At 41.7% G+C, this 20,399-nt stretch overlaps 1 protein-coding gene and 1 non-coding gene across 9 annotated transcripts in view; one reads left to right on the top strand and one right to left on the bottom strand.

Annotated features, from left to right (window-relative positions):
• GRAMD2B (GRAM domain containing 2B) overlaps positions 1-20,399 on the top strand; it is a 110,046-nt gene that overhangs the window by 78,854 nt on the left and 10,793 nt on the right. For 4 of the 8 annotated variants that reach the window (XM_077911468.1, XM_077911466.1, XM_077911471.1 and 1 more), the window contains exons 2-10: positions 3,232-3,351; positions 4,205-4,247; positions 6,442-6,553; positions 8,922-8,988; positions 10,083-10,186; positions 14,782-14,877; positions 17,150-17,221; positions 17,320-17,400; positions 20,216-20,327. In XM_077911468.1, the coding sequence (XP_077767594.1) occupies positions 3,246-3,351; positions 4,205-4,247; positions 6,442-6,553; positions 8,922-8,988; positions 10,083-10,186; positions 14,782-14,877; positions 17,150-17,221; positions 17,320-17,400; positions 20,216-20,327 (793 nt within the window). In that variant the 5' untranslated portion in view covers positions 3,232-3,245. The remainder of the gene's footprint in view (positions 1-3,231; positions 3,352-4,204; positions 4,248-6,441; positions 6,554-8,921; positions 8,989-10,082; positions 10,187-14,781; positions 14,878-17,149; positions 17,222-17,319; positions 17,401-20,215; positions 20,328-20,399) is intronic. The other 4 variants (XM_077911464.1, XM_077911470.1, XM_077911467.1 and 1 more) reach the window with 1 other exon arrangement.
• Positions 13,574-13,679, bottom strand: LOC144322826 (U6 spliceosomal RNA). Its single transcript, XR_013388443.1, has one exon. It is a non-coding gene; the product is annotated as a U6 spliceosomal RNA (small nuclear RNA).

Below are 20,399 nucleotides of genomic sequence, written 5' to 3' on the forward strand. Positions count from 1 at the left end.
CAACAAACTCCATGAAGACCTAGAAAGACTGAAGAAGATTTGGTCCCACATAGGGCTGCACCACTTCTGGGGACTTTGTGTCTGAGATCAGCTCACCAGGACCACAGGCTGTTGTGGCCACACCGTGGGAATGCCAAGGACAAATAAATCTTTAGGCCTTGTCTATTAGAAAAGAGAGAGAGAAAGAGAAGGAGGAAGAAAAAGGAAGCTTGTTCTTTTGGTTTTGTTTTATTTTGTAAAATTTTCTTGCAGTCAATGTCCCTGAAAGGCCCTTTCATCATCATCTTCTTCGTCCTTCTTCCTCCTCCTTTTTCCTCCTCCTCCTCCTCCTCCTTCTTCTTCTTTCTTCTTTTTTTTCTTCTTCCTCTTCTTTTTTTTTTTTAAGATTTTATTTATTCATGAGAGACACAGGCAGAGGGAGAAGCAGGCTCCATGCAGGGAGCCTGAAGGGGGCTTGATCTCTGGTCTCCAGGATCAGGCCCTGGGCTGAAGGCAGCGCTAAACCGCTGGGCCACTGGGGCTGCCCTATTTTCTTCTTTTTTAAAGAAGAAAAAAAAGGAAAATACTGTGCTTCTTTATTTTCATGATTTAAACAAGACCTGTTATTTCATCTATTTCATCTTGTCAGTGAGTTCAGCTTTATTGACAGTAACATTACAGTTTCTGAGGGGCCTTGAGGAACCCTTCCATCGTCCTCCCACACTCTGCCAGTCTGCTGTTTGGATTCTACATAGTTCATCCTGCTGCCACAAGACCTCAGGGATGAGGGGTGCTTGTGGGAGTTCTCTCTCCTCTGTTAGGAATTGACTTGCTTAATTTTCCAAAGCATCTTTTTAAAAAAGATTGTATTTATTTATTTGTTTGTTTGTTTGTTTATTTATTTAAGCACACGCACAAGCAGAGGGAGAGGGAGAAGCAGACTCCCCGCTGAGCAGGGAGCCCAACATAGGGCTGGATCCCAGGACCCTGAGATCATGACCTGAGATGAAGGCAGATGCGTAACCAACTGAGCCACCCAGGCACCCCCATAGCATTGTTAAGTCAACAAAACTAAAATTGAATCAGCCCATACATGAATTTCACTTCCTGTTGAGACACTGCCAGATGAATCCCCCATCCATCAACACATATAAATGGCCTCTATGAGCCACATGCTGAGCTGAGTGCTGTGGAAGAATACAGAAGTTCCCTGCTTTTAAGGAATGTTGTCTGGTAGTTGGGTACTTCAGACATTTGCCCAGAGCTGGGGGTACCGTAGCTCGGCAAGGCCATGCAGCAGTAGGGCTACCTCCAGAGGGGCACCTTTATATGAGTGCATCTTGGTGGGAGAGCTCTTTCTCAGGACACAGAGGTGTTGTACAGGATAGCAGTGGCTCCAATTCCTGCATAAAATTCAGTAAATACATAAATAAATGCTGAGTGGATTTTTGAGGGTCCACACACACTCTCCTTACTTAGAGAGGGCCTCTCAAGTGGATCAAGTCTCATGCTTTTGAAGAACAGGAATAATGTATGTGTCTTGGGGAGCACAGATAGGCAGAGAGATGCTCTAAAGCCCCTTAACTATTCTAAAATTATCCACGTCCATAAATTCCACTCAATGCCAAAATTAAATAAAATTTTCTATTTCAAACCAAAGCAGTGTTTTCCTATTAATATTTCAAAGCCTTCCATGTGCCTTTTGTCACATAATGCAGTTCAATTACAGACTGAGCTCTTTTCATGTATATAAGTGCTTCTGAGCACTTTGAGAATTGAAGAAGTGGGAGGTTGGGGAATATTTACGCACTTAGGGAAAAAAGAAATGCTGACTGCAGTGTAAGAACATCCACTGTCTATAGGGTCTGTTAATTGGAACTTTGTCAGATTATTTGGTCTTGATTTCGACACTACTGCAGTATTACTGGTATGGGCTAAAATTTTCCTATACTGTGAGAAGTGGTAAGCAAGAAACCACAAAGCTTCACCTAACCAATGATATTTCCTGCCTGTGTGGTCATTTGCAGGTAAAGACATCCAGTGGGTGGTAAATTAGGATTAAAATTAGCCAAACTGTCATAGCAATGCTATCTTCATATGTTTTCCTTTATGTTCCACCACCATGGAGTTTTCACATGTTCAGAAATATCTTGTGAATTCTGTGCTTTGCAGCCTGACACAGAAGGTCTAACCCGTGTAAACACCATGGGTTCTCCTTCTGTGTTCCTTTCTCTCCTCTTTCCCATACTGGAATCAGTGTCCCCAGTCCCTAAGATTGAGGGAACTTGGCACCTGTGTTCACCACACTGGTTACCGCCATCCCTCACTGGTCCAGTGTGCAAACGCTCCTGACTTGCTTTCTCCTCTAGTCCTTCTTTCCCCAAAGTCAGCCCTCATTTTCTAAAAGCCTGTTCATCATGATTATATCCCAGCACATACCTAGACCCTGTGGTCAGTATAAAAATCAATAAGATCCTCACCCCACCCTGGAGCTCTCACACTGGAGAGCTGGTAAGAGATGGAGAGACAAGTGGTTGGGGGTAGGGGTGGGTGGAAGGCAGAGGAAAGAGAGCACATGAGGACGGGTGGGTACCCAGAAGCCTCCTAGAGGGACAGACGTGAGCTTGAATCCCAACTCAGATGCTGGTTCTGTGAACCTGGGCAAGATGAATGATATCTGAGAGCCTCAGATTCCAGACTTGTTAAGAGGAGGGTAATAATTCCTACCCAGCCTGGGTGGCTGCGAGAAGCAGATTAGAAACTTTAAACTGCTTAGAGAAGTGCTTGGTTAAAATATCAACAACTCAAAGTGGGACCTATATAACTCCAACAGTGGGTGGTAAGTGACACAAGAGAAATGCAAACAAAGGGGTGGGGGCTCCCGGCAGGAAGGCTCACACCTGGCAGAAGGCCACTCGTGAGCGTGTGTGCTGAGCACGTGTGCCGGGGCCCTCCCAGCATCCAGGTGATGTGTCGCCAAGCGCGCAGCTAGCAGGGCAGAGCCGAGCAGTCCCCACAAAGCCGGCCGTTTACCTGCTGCAGCAGGCATGACCTGGAGCTCATGCCCTTGAGGGGCTAGCCGAGAGGCTGCAGAATGGAGATCTGGAAAGGGCACAGTTGTCCAAGTTGACTTCAGCCTGCTATGGGGATTGAACATCATTCCGTTCTCCAGAAAGCAAGGGGTTTTCCTCATTTTTCCTTCCACCTCCTTCCCCGGATGACTAAGGCCAAGCGTTCTCCTCTCCTCTCCAGCTCCGAGGCTGAGAATGGTGTGGAGGACAAAAAGAAGATCTGCAAGTCGCCAACAGCCCAGTCCCCTAGCCCATCCAATGAGGCCGAGTCCTCAGACCAGAAGAGACTCCTTTCCTTGCGGTGAGTCCTTGCCTTGACACTTTATTCTTTTGGGCCTTTGGAAAGGACAGGTTGCTGGGAGGAGCTCGTGTTTCTAGTTTTGGGGTGGCTGTCAAGAGTATGAATCTACTAGAGGCAAATAAGCCCCTGAGAAAGAAGTAGGGTGTTTGATATCCAGGCACCGATGCTTGCCTGCCTTTCTCATCTCTTCCTGGCAGCATTTCCTTCTTTCCTGCCCTAGCCCTACTGCAGAACATCTGCCCCCTTCTTCAGGAGCTGATCTTGCTCCCTGATAAAGCCAGGACAGCCTACTGTCTGGCATAGATTTATGAAGCACCTGGAGAGGCTGGCCGGGGTGCTGGTGAGGCCCGCCCAGGCTGGAGTACCTGCCCCTCCTCTGTGTGTGCACACCTGCTGTCTCACTTTCCTGGCAGCCAAGAAAAAGCAGAAGGGAACCCTGCCTGGGATCCCTGGGTGGGATGCACATGTCTCGTGGAGGAGGGGAGCTGCCTGCTTCCTGGGGACTGGTGCCGGGAGCCAGCATCAGTTTGGTCACGAGCCTGGGAGGGGACAGGTAGTTTCGAGATGATGAGCCACGGTCCCTGGCACACTCAGAGACCCCAGTTACATACTTTCTTTCATTGGAAGGAAGATGTAGGAACTTCAGGTTGCTTTTTTTACCCTTGAAAAGAGAATGGTTATACCAGCAGTCAGTTACAGGGAAGTGTGGCCAGGGGTCTGTACCGATCGGTGGCAGTGACTACCCTCTTCCCTGTTACTGAAACTGTCAGAACTGTACCTTCTGGGTCTTCTGGCCCCTGCTAATGGGTAATTAAGTAACTCCTGCCTTTCCCCTTCCTTCCTGGCTACCCAGCCCATTCCTTCTCTCCAAATCCTTACTTCATTCAAGACCAAGCGTAAGTCTTCTCTCTCCCCCAGATTTTTCTTTTCTGTTGCTTCCAGGTCTCTTGTCATCGGTTCTGCATGGCTTTCTTGACACATCTCACTTTTAACCCTTCTTTTTATAGCTGTTTCCTGTCCAAGCATCTTGTCTCACTCACCAAATGAGTCTCTGGGCAGAGACGCAAAGCATGTTGTTTCTTGAATCTTTCACCATTATTGACTGGCTCCCGCGGGTGCTTTAAAAAATGGGTTTGACTCCGCCTCCCCCAGACTTCAGATGAGAATCGTACAGTCATCATGAGAGCATGCTTGTTAAACGGTGTGGGCGTGCCATCTGTGTAGTTGCAAGGAGCCCAGCGCTTGCTTTAATGCTCTGCTCTCGCTGTCTGGAAATTCCTAATTTTTGAATAAGAGGCCATTTTCATTTTGCTCTGGGCTTTCCGCCCTGCTCATAATCACCTGTAAGAAAAGAGAGTAACACAGTTCAGAAGACACGAAGACAGCCGTACTAGGTAAATAAGCAACCCTTCCAGCACTCTGCAGACAAGTCCATTCTGTTGGCACCTCTTGAATTCATCAATGGTACTGCTGCCCTACTTGTCGCATTGGCTTATAGTCCTTCAAAAGCTCATTGCATTGGCAGTTGCTTTAACATTTACTAATATAATCAGTTGAGGTGATTAATTCAGATTAGTGGCTAGTATAAATAGTAGGTAATTTGACATTTGTAAAAATAATTTTATTTTCGAGTACAAATGACTACTCGTAATTTCAAAGAAAAAAAGTAATCCCTAGAATTCAAAGGGAATTTATATCTGTGAATAGGTTCAGTGGGCAGCAGCTAAATGCAAATCTTCACCTGTGGCTAGAGCATCGTTGACTCAAACTACTGGGGCTGGCAGGGGCCCGGAACATAAGATAGCCCATCTTTTCACAGCTGAGAACCAGAGTCTAAAGTCTAACTTGAGTCATTTCTGTCTCTCTGTCATAGCCTCATACCACCTGAATTACTCAAGATCTTTAAATCTGCTTTGACCAAATAGTAGTCTTAACTATGCCTCCTCATAAGGAATCATTATTGTGGAATCATGGATTTCATGTGCAATTTTCCCCAATAATCAAAAAAGCTACATAATTGTACCCAGGGGCACCTGGCTGGCTCAGTCAGTAGAGTGTGTGACTCTTGACCTTAAGGTTGTGAGTTTGAACCCCATGTTGGGTATAGAGATTACTTAAAAATAAAATCTTAAAAAAAAAAAAAAAAAAGCTACGTAATTGTATCCTAAAACTTGTTCAGATATAGACCTCTAAAATTCATACGTGCATTCCCCTTTGAAATGATTCTGTTTGCCTGTAGGGATGAAGACATGTGCACATTCACACATCTACTCAAACAGAGAGCCAGGACTAGAATCCCCTGAGACACAAATGCTGGAGCTCTGACCTCTGCTCTTACTAAAATAAAGGAAGACTTGACTTTCAAACATGTTCCTCATTTTTATGCCAATTTCACTTCTCTTTTCTGTCTCTTTTCCTCATACCCAACTCCTGCTCATGCTCTGAAGCCCAGTGTGTTAAACCCACATTGTGCTATTGCTCTCTTCTTCTCTTCCCTCCTGTTGGGTGTAGTGTCTCTGTACCTCCTAATGCCTATCATATGTACTATTTGGTGCTAAGTCTTGTACTGCCTTTTGAAAAAAGATGTCTGATGAATTCACAGGCTTCTTGAGGACAAAGACTGTCGTGTGTGCCTCACAACCTTTAATACAATGCCCTACTCTATCAACACATGTTCAGTATTAATAGAATTCTGAAACAAAAATATTCTTTGATTGAACTGTGGCTATAGTTTTGTTTCATAATTTGCCTATACTATTCCTCTTTTACTGCTTCAAATACTTTAGAGATGGAAATGACCTTCATAATTCAGTTGATATTTTTCCCTTCTACAAACAAGTTCACATTTTTGCAGTTTGAGATTGCAGCCTGGTGAAACCATCCCAGTCTACACACCATATTGTGTCAATGCTCCTAGAGTCTTATGAGTGATCACTGATGTCGAGAAAAGAAAAACGAGTGTCAGGTTTTCTTGTATACCTGTATACCTGTTTTCAGTATTTCTTGTAATACTCCAGACTTATTACAATACAATTAATGAGTAGCATAACAATTTCATCTTACAAGACTCCCTGGATTCTCTTTCCTCAGGTCAAAATCCAGTTTTGAAGGTGCCTCTTTAGGAAGCGATAAGAATGACTGTAAAACAGAGAGCAAAAATGAATCTAAGATGGACAGGAAAAAGTATTCGTCTTCCAGCCAGGTAACTTGGGAAGGCGGTGCATGTCATGTCAGATGGTGGTGGGAGCACTAACGGCAAGGGAAGGAAAGAACCCAAGTGTGCATCTTCCTGCTGGTCGGGACTCATGTAGACAGAGATTGTAGAGAATCTGGGAGAAAAGGATGTAGTTCTTTCTGTTGATTCTTAATCAATATCGCACTTCACCACTGACCTTTCTATGTATCTTGGCCAGTGATGAGTTCCGTGCTGTGACCCCTAACCTTGACAAGCGCCCTAAGAGCAAGGACCCACACAGTTGTGTGCTGGTCTAATAATCAGCCAAGACCAGGAGAGCTGTGATAGCCTTGCATTAACATTAAAGAGCCTGATATGGCCCCTGCAATGAATAGAAGGCTACCCAACTGCACCCAGAGGAGGGAAACTGTGAACAGGGTCATGATTCTCATCCAGGAGTAGTTTAGTTCTGCCCAAAAACACACCCAGATGGGTGTCAAAGCCCAGTTCTGTGTCTTAGAGTGTGGCATACTTACTGGGGTCAATGGTTTAAGGTTGTTACGGACACTTCACCCCTAAATATTTGAATACATGTTTCCTAAGAACTAGAACAACAACAAAAAATCCCCTACTGGTATACACAAGAAATGTAACTAAACAGTAAACATATAAAAATATTACTAATATAAAATCCATTTCAGATCTCTTTAATTGTCTCAGTAGCCTTTGTAAATGTGTTTTGCTCCCTTTCTCTCTCGAATCCAATCCAGAAGCACATACTGCATTTATCTGTCACTTTTTATATAGATCATTCCCACCACCTTTTTTTTTTTTTTTTTGTCTTTTATTACATTCACATTTTTGATGACTCCATGTTTCAAGTTTTTTGTTCTTTTGGATTTTTTTTTTCTTTTTGGCCCATGTTATTTTTAAATCAAGTCATGTAACTGATGTTCACTGTAGCCATTAAAAAAATCAATCAATCTCAGGAAAGCCCCCATGGAATACCAAGCTTTAATCCAAGTAACTTTCTGGATGCAAAATGTGCTTTTAGGAGGCAGTGTGAAATGACCTACTTTACATGAGGTGTTTATAAAATAGCTGACTTGCAGGGACCATCTATCATCTGCATGACCTTGCTAAAGCTCTTCCTTAAAGCAATACTGAGACCAGTGCTGCCATTGAGATGACTCCTAGTTTGGATAATAAAACATGAAGGGGCTGCTTGTACTCTCTCTCTGTTCTGCTCATAAGAGTTTTGTTTTTTTTTTTTTTTTTTTTTTTTTAATATCAAAAGCATCCTGTCAGGCAGAGGTCCTGTGAAGGGAGGACCAGTTCTACCTCTTAGCTCTGTGGCGCCAGTTAAGTGACTCAGTTTCCCTGAGGCACCCCGTCCAGACCCATGGAATGGGGACATGAGTTCCCCAGGTAATTTGGGGGATGATATTTGTGAAGGCTCATTACCAAATGTAAATTGCTGGCTGTACATTGTTGTTTTCACAGCTGTGGAAACACATGCTTTCTCCCACCCTAGAGAGTCCTCTCCCCCTGACACTGGCTAAGGAAATACCCTTGCAACAGAAGTAGTGAGAGTGACAATAACAGGTGATGGTGGGTCTTTCAGATGGATTGTCCCATTTAGGCCTTACAGCAGCCCTCTGGGACAGATAGTGTGTTTGCCTGCTGGCACAGAAGAGCAATCTGAGGCTCAGCGAGGCTAACTCACTTGGCCAAAATCACACACCAAAGGAGAGATTTAGCCAAGACTTGAATTCAGGTTTATCTGATCTTTTAGCCACTGCCCTCCTCTAACAGTCCTTGTATCTTTAGTGGCCTGGGATTTTCTGCCCTCCCTGGTGAGATCCCTTGGAGTTTCATGTCATTTTTCATTTGGAACATCCTTGTTGAGCCACCTGGGCAGAACGATGACCACCAGCTGCAGCATGGTCAGATGTCTGTCCGTCTGTCCAACCAGCAAGTCACTAATCTTGTTGGAAAATGAAAGCTTGGTGTCCTGCCTACTTTGAATGGTTGTGTCGAAGATTATAAGATCAAAGAGAAGGAATTCCTAAAGACACTATTAACAAGGGAGGGGATATTTGTTATGTAATTTATTTATTTTAAAGATTTATTTATTAGAGAGAGAGCATGAGCAGGGGGAGGAGCAAAGGGAAAGAGAGAATCTACAAGCAGACTTCACGCTGAGCAGGGAGCCCGATGTGAGGCTCGAGCTCAGGACCCTGAGATCACGACCTGAGCTAAAATCAAGAGTCGGGTGCTTAACCGACTGAGCCACCGAGGTGCCCCTTGTTATGTAATCTAAATTGAAGTTAAAATTTGCAATGTTTCACCAAGAAATGCAAGTTGTGACACCTGTGTTGTGTTCTTGTTGTAGTATAAGGCAAATATGCACTTCCACAAGTTGTTTCTTGATGTCCCAACTGAAGAACCACTGAGGCAAAGTAAGTTCTAACCTGTTTGACTTACTTGAAAAGAAGGTTTTCAAGGCTAATTGGTTTGGGGGTAGAAAGTGGGCTCCCATCTGGGGACTGCATCACCAGTGGGAACAGGTTTTGAAAGTCATGATGTAGCAGGGATGCCAGCTTCATTCAGCTTTCACCAAGCACCTTGAAAGGTAAGAGAGTAGAATGGGAATCTGAATCCCTCCAAATGATAGGGAACCCTCCACGATGGTTCCAGAATGATTTCCTCACCTTCTGTATTGACTGTGTATGGGTTGTCCTGAGATTTAAGATAATGAGACTATAAGAGAGGCCATTGGAAGAAGACTGAAAAGAAGCACAGATCCTCATGCATGGATAGGTGTCGATCCCTACACTATGCAGGGTGTGACAATCACACCCAAATGCCCTGCCCAATATACCAGCGAAGACCTACTCTGCTCCTCTTAGGTTCATTAGGACCAGCGTTCCATTCTGGCCTCTCTGTATACAAATGTTAATTAAGCAGAATGCTGGATTCCTGCCATGATGGCCAAACATGTGGATCACATGCTCTTCCCACACTGAGACTATCAATTTCGAAAGGAGTCATTAGTGACAGTCCCAAGAGTGCCATCATTAGCACAAAGTGACACACCTTCCTAAATAGAGATGTTGAAACTCCATTCTTGAACTCCCATTTGTAGTGATAGACTTGCCATTTTATACTGAAGCATATAAGACTTTGAATTAAAAAACAAACTCTCATCCCCATAGCTTTACTCACTAAAGATGACTGATAAAGACATAAAAGATCTTTTGAGTATATTATCTCTGCCAGTCCTGAGGAACAAACATATAATTTTTGTTTCATATGGAAATTTTTAAAAATATTTAATTTATTTATTTGAGAGAGAGAGAGCATGAGCAGGGGGACGGGCAGAGGGAGAAGGAGAAGCAGACTCCCCACTGCACAGAGAGCCCCACTTAGGACTCAATCCCAGGACCCCAGGATCATGACCTGAGCTGAAGGTGGACACTTAACCGACCAAACCCCCCAGATGCCCCTTATATGGAAATTTTAAGTGCTCTTAAACCTGTATTTATTTTCCCAGGTTTTACCTGTGCTCTACAGAAAGAGATACTATACCAGGGGAAGCTCTTTGTATCAGAAAACTGGATTTGTTTTCATTCCAAGGTCTTTGGAAAAGATACTAAGGTTAGTATAATTTTTTAAAAGCAACCTATTCACTTTATTCTATATTGTGAATATCAATAGTTTTAAGCATAGCAATGTTTATAAATATTCACTGTTATTATACCTTTATATCTTTATTTCCTTTGTCATAGTTCTAATTACTACAGGTCCTAAATGCCTCTCAATGACATTAACTTCCCTTTTTCCCTAAAGACCACTCTCAGTTTATTTCCTTATATACGTAGATCTCTCCCACAACCCTATGCTAAACCCTTTCTATCTACCCAGATGTCACCAGAGAACTTTCAAAGCCTCCCATTCAGGGAGTGTGCCATAGTTTGTTTCAAAGAAATATATTAGGGATCCCTGGGTGGTTCAGCGGTTTGGCGCCTGCCTTTGGCCCAGGGCGTGATCCTGGAGTCCCGGGATCGAGTCCCACGTCGGGCTCCTGGCATGGAGCCTGCTTCTCCCTCTGCCTGTGTCTCTGCCTCTCTCTCTCTCTATCTCTCTCTCTCTATGTCTATCATGAATAAATAAATAAGACCTTAAAAAAAAAAGAAATATATTAAACCCAAGACCATTTTCTGAATAAATATAGATGTTGACACTGTGTTCCTATCAGTTACCTCAGAGACACATAGAAACAAATAAGTCAGTTATTAGAACTCACTTTGTACCATCGCCAGCACCAAATGAGCAGGAATTGTAAAATTTAAGGCCTGAGTCACACATCCACATTCCCCAGTGGACAACAGTTGACAACTTTTCATTCTCATGAAACAGATTCGAGGGACCACAGGCCCAAGACACCTGTGCTATTAAAGAGGACTGCCTGAAGGAATTGGCAGTTTTCCCAAGCCGCTGCCTTCTAAAGAAAGGACCTTGGGACTGTGTCATAAGAAGGAAAAAGATAATTCCATCCCACTGACATTCTTACCTTTTGACCTGCAAATGTCACACCACAGTTCACTCAGGCCACTAGAATAAGGAGTCCGAGAAACTCCTTCTTAGGTTTGCGTGACCTTCTGACTCATGATTATGAATAAGCAGCTTCTATATTCATGAAGTCACTGGCTGAAAAGCTTTTGTTTTGAGTGGTAGATAGGTTTTATTTAAATATTCTCCCTAAAGCCCCTGGCAATCTCTTAGATAATGACTGTGTAACAAAGACAATGGAAATTCTTGATGTTGTTGGTGTCAGGTCAGCAGGCTAGCACACTGTTCTGTAGGTCAGACATGTTATTTTAATGTTCTGTAATTTAGGTAGAGTTGTGGTTAGACAAACATATTTTGATAAACAGTATTACCTGAATCAGTACAACGAAAAGCAACATTAAGCAGTATTCCACCATATTTCTAGATTTATCAATTAAAAGGACTTGTTCAGAGTGGGGAAGGGATTGGGTAGCAGGGATCTCCAATTCAGTGTGATAAGATAATTCTCAAGAATTTAGACGAGCCAATGCCTCTGACCAAAGCAGCAGGGTTGGAGATATTAGTGAACAAAGAATGAGCCTTTGTTAATGGATGGAGGAAGTCTTAAACTCAGTAAGTGCAGTTTGAAGCCAGTATGATCCTAGCGATGGTTTTAAAGTCTAACATCTACCTAAGAGAGACCTGACCGCACAAAAAAAGGAAAAAGGAGTGGTATAACACACTGGTTTTTCAAAGACGCAACATGGCGGAGTTGCTTTTGCATGTGCTATAGCTAATCTTAGAGACAAGAGATTCAAAACTATCAGGGGGTGGGAACATAAGAACCACGGTAGTGACTTATACACTTCTTCCCTTCTGAGGATGGTGCCAAGGAGATTGGAGCTTCAGATCTGTGCCAGAATTGCTGTACTGCCAACAGAACTGGATCCAACAACATCCAGTATGAACTAAAGGCAATCAAACAATTCACTCTAGGAAGGGAAATTTTCTAAACACCGTACCCTCAAAAAAATATGAAGCGCAGCCTTAATGTAATCAAGACCTTTTGGTCAACAGCATTTTCAGATGCTAGTCAAATTAAATGTGTGCATGAGATTCCATTTAGTCTCAAACTGAAAAATGATTTATGCTATTTTCACATGTGATCTGTTTGTCATTTTATACTTAGGAAGTAGTTGATTGAAAATTCCTTAAGAGTGTTCTATGCCTTAGATTATGAAAAAAAAATAACAAATTTATAGCACCTAGTCTCTGTGTTTGTGTTGCTGCTCTGAAACAAAATTAGATTCATTTTTATATCTTCATCCATCTTTGTAGACCTTAATTTTCTTTCCCAAAGTTATCCCAGCTTGTAACTTCTGAGTTATCTCCTACACTTCAGGATTTATGCAGTAGAGTTCATTGGCAAAATAGGTTTTAGGAAATGTCTCATTAAGATTAGCCCCAGGGGCTCAGTGAGCAGCTGCCTTTGGCCCAGGGCGTGATCCTGGGGTCCTGGGATCCAGTCCCACATTGGGCTCCCTGCAGGGAGCCTGCTTCTCCCTCTGCCTATGTCTCTGTCTCTCTCGGTGTGTCTCTCATGGATAAATAAAATCTTTTAAAAAAAAAAGATTAGCTCCTTGTTCAGGACACGTGGGTGGCTCAGCAATTGAGCATCTGCCTTTGGCTCAGGGCCTGATCCTGGGGTCCAGGATCGAGTCCCGCATCAGGCTTCTTGCAGAGAGCCTGCTTCTCCCTCTGCCTGTGTCTCTGCCTCTCTCTGTCTCTCATGACATTTATTATTTATTTAATTACTAAATTAAAAATCTTAAAAAAAAAAAAAAAAGATTAGCCCCTCGTTCTTACATAGTCTTCCATTCTGGAACTTTGAGGGGCAGTAGAACATACCCATCTCATAAACCTATATATGGGAATGCAAGTATTCAGAATTAAAAGCTCATCTTTCTTCCCCCAAGCTGGCAGTACTAACCTAAGCCCCTCCTCTTCCCCACTAACCTTGTTGCTCTCTTTTAGAATATGTGAAGCATTTTTACAAAATAGATGTTCAAGTGAGTGTGTGTACCTGTGGAGGGAGTCAGGTTGCTTTACCACGGATGTGTGTGACTCTGTTTTCCAGGATCAAAGTGATACCATCCATTTCTCTTTGAAACCAAGGAGGGTTAGAGGGATATAACATTAAAAGTATTGGAACATCTATTCTTCATGGTATCTGGTACATGCTTTTAGTACATTGTATGAAAAAGAATCCATATTTTGGATTAGATTGGTTCAAATTTCATCATTGTAACCTTTGACAAGTCACATACCTCTCTAAACAAATGTCCTAATCTCTTAGAATATGTACTTCATAGGGCTGTCCTAATTAAGTGACATTCTCATTTGCTGTAATTCTCTATTGTTTGGATCAGAAAAGTTAGAGTTCTTTTATTTCACCTATCCTCTTTTTATGAGATGGATGAGGAAACAATTTTTTTTAATATGGAACACTTGATGAATTTGCACTTATCCTTGTGTAGGGGACATGCTAATCTTCTCTGTATCATTCCAGTTTTAGTATATGTGCTGCCAAAGTGAACACAATAAATCACTTTCTTAATGAGTGCTAGGCATTTTCCAAATATTATCTCACTTAATCCACAGAAAATCCTGGGAAGCAGATAAGAGTATCTACACTTTACACATCTAGAAACTGAGGCTTATAAAAGGCAGCTTGTAAGGTTGAGTGGGTCACGCAGATAGAGTGGGCCTTAAAAAGTAAAACAGCCCATTGTTTTATCAGCAAAATGGGTTTATTCAGGGATAGCAGAGAAATTGCAATTTGAGCCATGCAAGCTATGGCAGAGCATAGGCAAGTCTGGAGATCAAGGGAGAAAAATGTTGAATTACAGAGAAAGGGAGGAAGTTGGGAGAGGTTGCTTGGGACAAAAGTCCATTGAAGAGAAGGTAGCATTCAAGCGTTCTCATTGGCTGAGCTTGCTGCTGAGAAATCCTGCCCTCCTCCAGCTGGGTTGGGCAGTAAAGTGGGCTTCTCTTCCTTTTGCAGTCTGCAACCGAGGACCAGAGTAGTGCATGAGAGCGCCCCCTTCTGGCCTCCAGACTCCCATTTTAATTTTTTTTAATTATTTGTTTTTATTTAAATTCAGTTTGCCTATACTACCCAGTGTCCAGAGTCCATTTTAAATGAGGTGTCCTTTATTGAGTTTCAGAATAGTAACAGAACTGAGAATTCAGGTCCCAGACTTTTGTCCAGTAGTGGTTTCACTACATCAGTGCTATTCAACGTTTTCCTTGCCCGCATGTGCCTAAGGTTATAGAAGAAGAGCAGGGTATGCAGAGATTAGCCCTAAATGGATGACCACAAGCACATAACTTCTTTAGAGCCTTGGGCCTGTCTTTAAGATGGCTCTATATTTTGGATTCATTCCCTTGTCTCAAGATAAGAGTTTCTCACCAAGCCCTTGAGTAGGATTGATGATGTAAATTTACCCTCTGGCTTCGTAAACAGAACTTTGAGAAGATGCTCACTTTTCTTCTTGGAGGCTGGAAAGCTTACTGGGGGGGAAGGGGGATGGGGGTTGATTTTTCTCAGTTAAACCATTTAAAATTTTTTTTCCTTCAACATGAAGATTTGAAGTCCTGTTCAGCAAAGCCTGAACCAGTATTAACTGATTCTGTTTCAGATCTCTATTCCAGTCTTCTCAGTCACCCTAATAAAGAAAACCAAAACTGCCCTTCTGGTGCCAAATGCCCTGATTATAGCAACAGTCACAGACCGGGTAAGTACACCTCACAGCGAGGGCACCTTAGCTTTGTCCTGTTTGTATCTTGTTTTCCCCTCATTATAATTGTTGACAGTTTTGAATTTCCTGCTGACTTAATTATACTTGCTTGACTGAGGTCAAAAAAATAAAATTCTGGGGATCCCTGGGGGGCTCAGTGGTTTAGCGCCTGCCTTCGGCCCAGGGCATGATCCTTGAGTCCCGGGATCGAGTCCCATGTCGGGCTCCCTGCGTGGAGCCTGCTTCTCTCTCTGCTCTCTCTCTCTCTCTCTCTCTCTCTCTATCTGTGTGTGTCTCTCATGAATAAATAAAATCTTTAAAAAACAAAATTCTTTCCCAGCTTCCCTTTCCCTAACATCTCTTAGAACAGGCTAAATTGATGAATATATTCCGTTTTAATATTTCAAACAGCCACCACCACCATCACATTGGTGAGGCTGGGGGATACTGAAGAGTCTCTGGGGTGGGGTAGCCACCCTCCACAGAACCTTCCTTGGTCCCTCTCCAGAGCCATCCCCAAATATATAATACACACATGCTTGCCATGCACGTTCAGCTTTAGGACTAGTTTCTTGGCTTCCAGGTTGCTTTAAGTACTTTTCTTCCATATAGAAATTCTAGAGCTGCTCCAGATTGTTGGGCTGCCACAAACATGTGCAACCAGAAATATTTGCATTGAGAGTGGTGTTTATTTCAATTTGGCCAGAAAGAAGGAATGGAGTAGTTGGTTCTTAACGCATTTTTCACTTGAAATTTTTTAATATTTTGCCTACTATTTCTATGAAAGCATAAAAGCTGCTGTCCATTTCTAACCATACTGAATAAATTGAAGTAGAAAGGAAGGTGGAGGAAAGATAAAAGAGGCTATTCTGATGAGGTAGGAAATAGGTTAATATTTTGAAAAAAAAAATTTTTTTTAATACTAATGGCTAACAAGCATCAAGTACTTTTCACCAGGCATATGCTAAATACTTTCCTTCTATTTTCATGTTGATTCAACACTGCCATCTAGGAGGGGTAAGTGTTAAGAAAACCAAGGGGCACCTGGGACACTTCAGTTAATTGAGCATCCAACTCTTGGTTTTGGCTCAGGTCATGATCTCAGGATCATGGGATTGAGCCCCACATCAGCAGGGAGTCTGCTTGAGATTCTCTCTCTCCCTACCCCTCCTACCTCTCTCTCTCTCTCTCTCTCTGTCAATAAAAAAAATCCTAAAAAAAAAAAAAAAAGGAAAATCGAAAGTAAACTGAAGCCAAGAGTGGTTGAATAGTTTGCCCATTGTCACCCACTTCTAAGTATCAGAGTCAGACTTTGCAACTAGGTCTAATGGCAGCACCCACAATGTTAACTACTTTGGAATACGTACTTGCTAGGAAAGCATATCAAGTGATCAAGTGCTCTTGTTGATGAGTGAAAGGGATAATCACAAACTTCTGGAAAGGGATCTGAAAAGATCAAATAGATCAAATAGATCAGAAAGAGTGAGTTCTAATATTTTCTTCATATACTGTTCATGGTAAAATTATTTTTCCTTGTCATTTGTCTCCAAAGTACTTGCCGAGTCTGATTTCACTTCTTTCCCATCGCTTATGTATTTGCATTCACTAGAAAATCTCCATATTTGTACAAGGGACGGTTTGGAAGTAGCTTGAAACAGAACAAGCCTGTGAGAGCCTCTGGGAAATGTTTAGTGGAAATCTAGGTCAGAACAGAGAAAGAGGACCCTTGGGAATTGTTAAATACCTTGAAAGAAAGAGGGTGGTGGTGGTGGTAGGGAATAAGCTTTAAAGAGGTTCTAGCAAATATCACTAGCCTTTTTTTTTTTTTTTTTTTTTTTTTTTTAGTGTCTAGGTCCTTTCCTGCCTGTGCTTGTTTGTTTGGAGCATCAGTGTTAGCATATTGAAGCCTTCATGTTGCTCTCTGTTGCTTTATTACTTAAATGGGGTCTGAGGGTTTTGTTGCTGTTGTGGGGGAATAGGTTTGGTTTATTCCAGAAATGAAATTTAAAAATGTGTGAGTGAATGAGACTGTAGACCAGAAGATAGTCTCCATCATTTGAAAAGGAAAAGAAAAAAATACACATATATAAGATTATATTATATATGCTTAATATATCTATATATATAATATATAATAACTATTGTTTATATTCTACATATACTATTTATATATAAGATATATATTTAAATGTATAAATATATTTATAAATTTTGCACTCTCACTTCTTTTCAGGTAGTATCTGTTAATAATTACTGTTTTGTTTTTCAGTACATATTTGTCTCCTTACTCTCCAGAGATTCTACTTACAAGCTACTAAAATCTGTGTGTGGACACTTAGAAGTGAGTACAACCTCCCTCGGCTCCTTTGCTGTCTCCTCTCTGTATTTCCTGTGGTTTTGTAGTTGATTTGGGTTTTCATTTTGTTTCAATAATTTCAGAATATGAGCGTCGGGAACAGTCCCAACCCATCTTCTCTGGAAAACAGTTTCCGGGCCGACCGCCCTTCCTCTCTGCCTCTGGTGAGCTGCCTATGTAACTATCTAAATGCAACAGAAATGAAATGTGTCCCACAATCATACTTATCTTATACCATGACTGGGGGAGAGACAGAGTAGGACCTTAATATCTGAGGTAAAATGAAGACCCAGGGCATTTCTGTGCTGAAGAATAGGGTGGGAAACGGGGGGAGAGAGGAGGCCATAAACTGTTTTCAAGTAGTTGAAAAGAAAAAATAAATAAATAAAATAAATAAAGTAATTGAAAAGTTGTCCTGCAAAAGGAACGTGATAGTGGGCTGTCTGGTCAAGTGAGTGGTCAGTGGAGGTGTTCGTAAAACTTTGCTGTCTTTCCTTGTCAGTGTTATTTTAGAGAAATTCACCAGTCTCTTAAGGTAGCAGCATGATTCATCCCCACGAATTGCTGTGTTCCAGGCACTGTGCTAGTGTATGCTACAAGGACACTAAGAAAAATCAAAACTAGTTCTTGGCTTCTAAGACTTTATAGCTTAGTAGAAAACATGAGAAATATCCAGAAATAATTGTAAAAGAACTCTATAGTGACTAAGTGAAAGAGATTTTTTTTTTCTTTAGACTTTGTTGACTGTATAGTAAATCTCCAGTGGAAAGTAGTTCCCCCTATTTGTACAAGATTTATACCTATGATGGTATAATGTCATCCCGAAACTCCTAGCCATATTTATTCAGGTGATTATTCCAAATTGATTACTGTTAAATGTTGGGATACCCTGGGTACAGTAGTAAGAGCCCATGCTTTAAACATCTGCAGATCTGTTTTGAGAGCTGTTAAAAAATACAGGAATTGAAAACATATAAAAGTTTTACAGGAATGTTCACAGCAGGCACACCTAGGTGGCTTAGTTGGTTTAAGTGTCTGCCTTCAGCTCAGGTTATGATCTCCGGGTCCTGATCGAGCCCCATATCAGGCTCCCTGCTCAGTGGGGAGTCTGCTTCACCCTCTGTTTCTTTTTTTTTTTTTTTTTAATTTTTATTTATTTATGATAGTCACAGAGGGAGAGAGAGAGAGAGAGAGAGGCAGAGACACAGGCAGAGGGAGAAGCAGGCTCCATGCACCGCGAGGCCGACGTGGGATTCGATCCTGGGTCTCCAGGATCGCGCCCTGGGCCAAAGGCAGGCGCCAAACCGCTGCGCCACCCAGGGATCCCCACCCTCTGTTTCTGTATACTTTCTGTCTCTTAGGTGAATGGGTAAAATCTTACAAAAAAAAAAAAAAAATGTTCACAACTGCACTGTTCATAATAGCCAAAAAAAAAAAAAAAAAAAAAAAAAAAGGTAGAAACAATCCTAATGTCCATCATTTGCAGAATGGGTAAATAAAATGTGATATGTCCATAAAATAGAATATTATTTGACCATATAAAGGAAGGAATACTGACACACGCAACATGGACAAACCTTGGAAACCTGATGCTAAGCAAAAGAAGCTAGACACAAAAGGCCACATATGGTACAATTCCATTTATATGAAAAGTCTGAGATAAATCAATAGAGACAGAAAATTAGTGGTTGCCAAGGGATGGGGGAGGGAGAAATTAGGAGTAACTGCTAACAGGTAAAGGGTTTCACTTTGAAGGTAGTGGAAATGTTCTGAAAAAGACAGTGGTGATGGCTGCATGAAAATTGTGATTATTTTAAAAACCACTAAATTGCATGCTTTAAATGATGACTTACATTACATGACTTTTATCTCAATTAAAAAAATAACTTGGGGGACAAAAAAGTAATGGGAAGTCATACAAAATAAAAGACAACACATAGGATTTAGAATCCAACAAACTGAGTTTCAAATCTGGGTTCCACCCAGCTGAGTTATGGTATCAGACAAGCTCTTTACCTGCTGTGACTCAGTTTCTTCATCCAGCAAAATGCCAACCCCATGATGTGGACATGAAGATTAAGTGCAGTTGTCAAGGAGCTTCTGCAAACTGCCTGATACATGATAGGTCTTCAGTCAATAATTATGATATTGAGGAGACTTGAATTCTTCAACTTTCTATCCCCTATAAATTCCTGCATGAAATTGAAATGAGTTGTTGAAATGATCAAAAGATAGCTAGTTTAAGCCAAAGGGTGGGTCATTTCCTTACACGAGGAGTCTCTTCATTTGGCAGCTAACTTAACTGAAAATCTCAGCCTACTTGGAACTTTCCCCAGAGACACTTTAATGACACCAGTAGTCCCATCAGTTCTTAAGCATTTGGGGGAAACAAGTAGGATATAAAGTAAAAGAGCCCTGCTTTTTCCCTACTGCTCACCCCTCTACCCTCTGTCTCTAATTCAAAAGTGATAGTACAGACTCTTAATTTGGTTGGGGTTTGGGGAAGCTAAAACTTTCCTTTCAGTGTCTCATTTGTTAAACCCATTTTTCCTTTCACTTCCAACACCTTTTTTAAAACTCGGATCTAAAGAATACCTTTGCATGTAGAAAATACCTGTGCATCTGTTTGTTCTCATATAGGTTTCTGTGTCAATCACTTTTTCTCATTACAAAGTGCTAATGAGATTTCTCCAGTTCTACCCTGGAAGGTTTGCAATCATCAGCAGTTCAACTTTTTTTCTAGTTATTTGTTGTTTCCAACAAGTTGGCCACTGTTGACAGAATTCTAACCGCCCAGAAAAATCCGTTTCGGTCACCAGATACCCTGATCTGTTGAGGAAATCCCAGTGGTATGGAGTAATCTTCCCTTCTTTTTCAGTATTTTATAGGTCAGGCCCAAGTGAAAGGGCTGGCAGTTACAGAGTCCTGTCTGTTCAATGAGGGGAATTTAACTCTGTACACTTCATTGTTTCCTTTCAGGATTTCAACGATGAATTCTCAGATCTGGATGGAGTGGTTCGACAAAGGCGGCAAGAGATGGAAGGATACAGCAGTTCTGGCTCTCAGACTCCTGAATCTGAGAACTCCCGAGGTCTGAGACATTTCTTTGTCAACTAAAATAGAATGTTCCAAAAAAAATAAAAAAAAAAAAATAAAATAAAAT

Source organism: Canis aureus, chromosome 10, assembly GCF_053574225.1.
Source record: "Canis aureus isolate CA01 chromosome 10, VMU_Caureus_v.1.0, whole genome shotgun sequence".
Classification (NCBI taxonomy): Eukaryota; Metazoa; Chordata; class Mammalia; order Carnivora; family Canidae; genus Canis; species Canis aureus.